Genomic DNA, 6,215 nt, shown 5'->3' with positions numbered 1-6,215 from the left:
TTGTTGAACTATTGTTTGACTTGACACCTCTTTTACTGTGGTTCGTAGTCATGATGCCTCTCTCACATGACGTCATTCTACACTGCACTGCCAAGATTCTAAATGGATCAAGCTGAGGAGGTGTTTATGTGAAAATGACAGAAGCCATCCTCAGTCTTTGAAGCACAAGTCAACATTTCTCAATGAAAAACATTTCCTACTAATTTGTGTTTTGTTTTATCTTACTAGCCTCGGAATTGTGCAATCATTTTGTGAAGTCAAGTCAAATCAAGTGATGGCGTAAACATTTTGAAATAGAAAGATGTTGACTGATGAAAATAGCACAATGTATAATCAATGTATTTCACACATTTTATTATATGTCTGGTACAAGCCTTTCTTTTTTAGTTCGAATAAATGCAACGTTGGTTTGTTATTTATCAATAATAAATAGGTGAATACCAGTAGGCCTATCTAACCTATTTCTCTGCATAGTCTCACTAAATCAAACTCTCAGTTAAAAGATTCGATTCTGGTTTCTGAGATATGTTCGTTGCGCTTTAAATTAAGTAATTTGATATGAATTGAAAATGTACCACAGCCTTTCAAGAACAGCACGATGTTATCTGCAATAATATTGCATTGGTGGTGTTTTCGTTTGGGTATTATTACTTATTGGTAAAGGATTTAAAAACTTTGGCCTTCTTGTAAAAAAGAAAAAACTCGTATGAACTGAAAAGTGAATCACTTTTCCCGTGCCAGCCAAATACTTTATAGCACTATATCTGTAAAAATCCAGTCGAATTTCTATTATTATCCGTTTTAGTTATTGAAACCACACAACGCGTTTTTCCGCCGTGGCGTTGGACCTGTTTCCAATCTGTAGACATGCGTGATGAATTTGGGAAATCATCTGCAGCTTTGTCGGTACCGTGGCCCACCCACCCCAACCCCGTCGTCCGCTGCCCTGGGGTACCAATACGATTAGAGGCAGGAAATGTGGGAATCCCCAAGAAAGGACTCCGTCATTAAACACAAACAACCCAAGGCAATACAACAATACAAAAGCACCCTCCTCTCCTGATGGTCCTTTTATGTCTTGGCAAGTGTAAATCTATTACTTTCATCCTAATATCAGTTGGCTTTCTCTCGCCCATATAAGAACAGTCTGACGCTCTCTCAATTTGAGTGTGTTATTATATGGACTACCTGGCATATTTTATGTTGCGTTCAAATGGGGAGCAGGCTAAGTGATAAGGGAAAGCTTGTCGAAGTTGTTTTGCCAATATATTATCTGTTTGTGTAGGCCTAGTTTTTGTTTGCTTATGGCAGTTTATATATTTATTAATGTGTATATTTACGGCATAGGTCTACATGGACATCTTAATGCATGTGGAATTCATTAGGTGTTTTTGTTGCATGGGGGGGAAATAAAGATGAGCAGGGTTACTGGTCTATGCACTTTATGATTAGGCTACTCCTTGGAATTTATATATGTCGAATATCTGACATTTAATTAATAGAAAGCCTAAGCCTGATTTCAATGGGAATATCAGGCTATATTGTTATTGGTATTATCATAAATGACTATTCATCATAATAAGAAATTCCCATTTATTCTCCTTGTGTAAAAAAACAAAAAAAAGACATTCGTCCTAAATCAACATCCATAATCTCCCCAGTGTTTCTGTTTGTGTTTATATGACTAACACCGTATAGTTAAAGGCGTGGGTGCAGCAGGTTTATACATTGCAGCCTGATATCTGTAACTCCAGATGTGGAAGTCATCTGGCGCGGGTCTTGTCCCCTTGCGCCGCGAGCTGAACGCAGGATCCTCCTTCAGGCTGAAGCGGCGCGCGGAGCTGGAAGGATTGGCCCGACGTGTTGATGAATGGCTCCATGGACACGCCTTGGACAAACCTTGGATCTGAGGGGAAGCTGATGATGCCTTACTAGTTTTAGGTGTCACTTGAGGTCTCCGTTGTGAAGTTGTGTCACTTGAGGTCTCCGTTGTGACGTTGTGTCACTTGAGGTCTCCATTGTGAAGTTGGTTCATGGCATCCACAATAAGCATTCACAATAAGCATTCATTCATAAACGGATATTTGCATGCATTTGTTTTCTCATGTAGCCAACTTTTTGTAATTGATATAATAAGGCTTTGTCATGGGCCTGCACTTCTTAAATGTGGAATTCTGTTGAAATGTAACATTCTGAGTTATTGTTTCCAAATACTCAATATAAGACGAAGTGTTAATTTAACTCAAATACAGTATTATCCAACTTCAGGAACTGCATGCGTAATGTCCAATATAATCTTTATAAAGGGGTAATATCTCCATTCGCAATTGCCAGTACAATTGTTCCCCATATAAACAAAATACTAAGAACATCGTACGTATGACATGTTCAAAGAATAATAGATTAGTGTCCTGAATATAGGCCTACAGCTCCAAAATCTGTGTTTTCCGCGCGTCACGAAAGACATGCACGGGAATTATCTTCATTTTGTTTTTAATATTTTGTTGTGAAGTTTGGTGACAGTTAACCTATAAGCGAGCCAATATGTTTGACATTTACATCATTACTGATATGTAAGCCCATTAGGTTAATAACGTTAAACACGTTTTTTTTTTTTTACCCGATTGATCCTGCAAGCTTGTTTTTGTCAATGATGCCTATACGATAGACTATAACGAACTGAGGTTGAATTCCTTGCTGTTAATTTTGGACTGATGGGATGGTGACATTTTTGGTACCCATTGCCTCGTTTCCATTGGTTAGGAGCTTCTCCCAGAGCTTCTCCGTGACATCACAGTCACCTGACCCCCATACCGTTACTGTTCCAACAGGAAACCAAGGAGGGTTAGAGAGGATGCTGGACATCTTGGAAGACGCACCGTGCTAAGTTACTTTCCAACCTCATTTTTCCTTCGTTTAGTGGTAAAGCGTTGATTCAGTTTGTTTCGAGGTGGTGATAAGGAGCCTTCGTGGTTGTGCATGGGTTATCTTTATTCTTGAGGTACTACTGTGGGAGGGGGCTGTGCGCATCGTTTTGACGCTGTTTTTTTTTGTGAATGGAGGCTTGCGCGTGAGCATCTGTTCCTGTTAAAGAACTTTGTCATTTCCCCACCTGTTGGAGCAGGTGGTGTTGGCTCTGTCCGCGGACTATGACATTGGACCTAGAGCCCATGGAGGATCTTGTTATCGACGTAGTTGGAGAGGGGCTCAGGGATAGCGGAGAGGAGCATCTCCTGTCTTTCCCTTCGGAAGAGGCGAGAAGCGCGTCGGAGCCTGAGCTGGACACTTTAAACGTGTCTGCGAACCGGCAGGAGGAGGATGGGGACGACGAATACACCATCTCGTCGAAGTGTCCCCCAGCTGCGGGCAAAAGTCCGGCGTCGGTGAAGCCCCCGTACTCCTACATCGCTCTGATAACAATGGCAATCCTCCAGAGCCCGAAGAAACGTCTTACCCTCAGCGAGATATGCGACTTTATCAGCCACCGCTTCGCTTACTACCGTGAGAAGTTCCCAGCCTGGCAGAATTCCATCAGACACAACCTGTCACTTAACGACTGCTTTATCAAAATGCCCAGGGAGCCTGGGAACCCGGGGAAAGGAAACTACTGGACGCTGGACCCCAATTCTTCGGACATGTTTGAGAATGGGAGCTTTCTGCGTCGGAGGAAGAGATTCAAGCGTCAGCATTTTCGATTCGGGGTGCTCAAGGAGCAGCCGCTCGAGCCCAGCGGGTTCCACAACTTCTACGGTGCGTATGGGTTTGGCAGTGCGGGGCTGCCGCTGCCCAGTTTGGAGATATATCCGCTGGGCTTCCATCACCACCATGCACACTCGTCGTGCGCACCCACCATCCCACCTGTTAGCAGCATCCTGCCGGCGTTGTCGAGTCTCTTCTCCCGGAACTCCTTCGCTGCCAAGGCTTTCCTTCAGTCCCAGCCCCTCGGCATTGAGTCCTTCTCTCCGGCCCGATGTTCCACTTTTTCCTCGAGCTCACCATACGCAAACCCTGCGCTGTTCCATTCTGCGGCGTCTCCCCATCTTTTTAGTTTACATCAAGAATATCAAAAATTACAGACTCTGCGCAGCACCTCTGAGATGGCTAAGCATATGAGCAGTGCTAGTGAATAGTTGTGTTAATCAGACTTTGAACATGTTTGCTTTTATTTGTATCTCAGGTAGGCCTATATATGAAGCTCTCAACATGGAAGCGTTTCCCGGATGGATGGATTTTGTTTGTGATTATGTTTTTGAAAAGTAGACTTACGAATGCTGTATATATCTGTTTTTAATTCCCTTTTCTGCCTTGATGGTAAATCTTTTATTAGCTGTCTTGCGTTTTTCTTACTTGAGTAGCCAATGAGATGTTACTTTTGTCCAATGAAATACAATTTTGGTGACAATATTTAACAGACGAATTTCCTATTAAATTCGGAAAGAAATAAAGTGGACTATTTAAAACAATAGCATTATTCAGTTATATTTATTGTAGGTTACTTTGCATGACAGACTTGTCACTGTTGGTTGCTGAAATTAAGATCTTTCGGTATCTTTCAACTGAATAATTGCATGGACGTATCACAAACGTTGTACGTGTTTCCAGAACAGATTATCAGATTGTACAGGCCTTTTGCGTTTCCCATCTCCGTGCTATATTGCAACTTGACCTAAAGCACATTCATGTAATTATTTATCTGGAGAATTGAATGGACACAATTACTTTGATGTCGGCTAATAAATGCGCCATAAATCCATTACTAACGAGAATGTCGTTTAATCCCTGAAATATGTTTCAATAGCCTATGTGTTGGGGCCTAAATATAGCCTATCAAATTGTATAAATATATGTAGAGAGATATATTGTCTTAAAAATTGCATATACGTTTGCAAAAGCAAAGCACATTTCTTAATTAGATTGATGCTCACGTGGCTATTTGATCCTATTGTTAATTGTTTCTATAATTATTATTGTTATGGAATGAAATGAATGAGCAGAAAGTCTGCTAGTAGTCTAAAGGGTCAGGTTTGGCCCAAGCGAATTGTGTTGAAATTGTGATTTGTGAAGGCACGCGCTTGGGATGTGGCTTATGTAGTGAAGACAGGAATCAAAAGGATACATCATCCAAATGACAACACAACACTGTTTGTAGGTCTACTTTTTAATCTGAATATCATGGATATAAATCCTAACGTGACATTGAAATTGAAGCGCATGTCAGTTATAAATCCACTGCTAATAATTTCCAAATGAAAGTTAATTTAAAGGTTGTTCACGAGATTTATGACACACACATCAATTTAAAAAACTGTTGCTGCAAAGTTTCACCATCTCCACATTCGACTGAATTCTAAATGGATGATGGTGGCAAAATTGAAGAGACGCTTTCCGCAGCTGTGCAGCTTCCAATATCACACCACATCTATCCATTAGTTCACAATCCTATATAATTGCCTGATATTTGTGCGCCGGGGCCACACACAGTTTGCTCGTTCCCATGACGGGAAAAAATCTGTACAACACATTTTATGTCAAAGACTTCATATTCTTCTTGTTGGATTATGAGGTAATTCTTAAACCCACATTTGGTTGTCTGTTTTCAAATCCTTTCCGTATAAGGTTTGGGGAAATTAGCCTATAGAATTGTTGAATGTTTTCTTTATGGGAAATCTACTGGGGAGAAGTACCACAAAACTGAATCATTGCCAATTGAGGATTTATTCAAATATGTGTTTAAATACACATCAATTTGCAAGAGCTCAATCTGTTTGCAAGAAAGAGATTCAATTAGAAACTAAAGAAACTCGACGTCACATATAAGTAAGAAAATGGAATGATCTTTATTGGTGGGGAAGAATTGTCGATGTAAGTGAATTGTTTGTGGTTTATAACGGAAAATGTTTTAATTATAGGCTTATAATAATTATTACAGATACGACTGACCGAAATTAAATTGATAGCGTATGATAGGCAGTGTCTGACTCTGCATGTATATTTTGAAATATTTAATCAACCATTTTTATATTATTTCATGTGCTTGTTTAGATGTGTTACGTTTTTTCTTTTCGCCTACTCCCAGACTAAGAGGTCCTGTTTTATACTGAAAATGACAGCAGGAAAATAATTATAGGTTTCATGGCAGGAAAGTATTTATTTAATTCTATTCTTGAGTTCAGATTGATTACTACTTTAAAGCTTTTGGACAGGACTGATGGATA

At 40.2% G+C, this 6,215-nt stretch overlaps 1 protein-coding gene across 1 annotated transcript; it reads left to right on the top strand.

Moving 5' to 3' along the window:
• Window positions 1-3,149: 3,149 nt before the first annotated feature.
• foxd7 (forkhead box D7) lies at window positions 3,150-4,130 on the top strand (the record flags this gene model as incomplete). The annotated part of the gene is made up of 1 exon (XM_080523081.1): window positions 3,150-4,130. The coding sequence occupies one exon, from the start codon at window positions 3,150-3,152 to the stop codon at window positions 4,128-4,130; it is 981 nt and encodes a 326-aa protein (XP_080379207.1).
• Window positions 4,131-6,215: the final 2,085 nt, after the last annotated feature.

The sequence above is a fragment of the Nansenia antarctica genome, assembly GCF_963989245.1.
Source record: "Nansenia antarctica genome assembly, chromosome: 2".
Taxonomy (NCBI): Eukaryota; Metazoa; Chordata; class Actinopteri; order Argentiniformes; family Microstomatidae; genus Nansenia; species Nansenia antarctica.
Note: the sequence above shows the minus strand (reverse complement) of the source record. Positions and strands in the feature narration are given on the sequence as shown.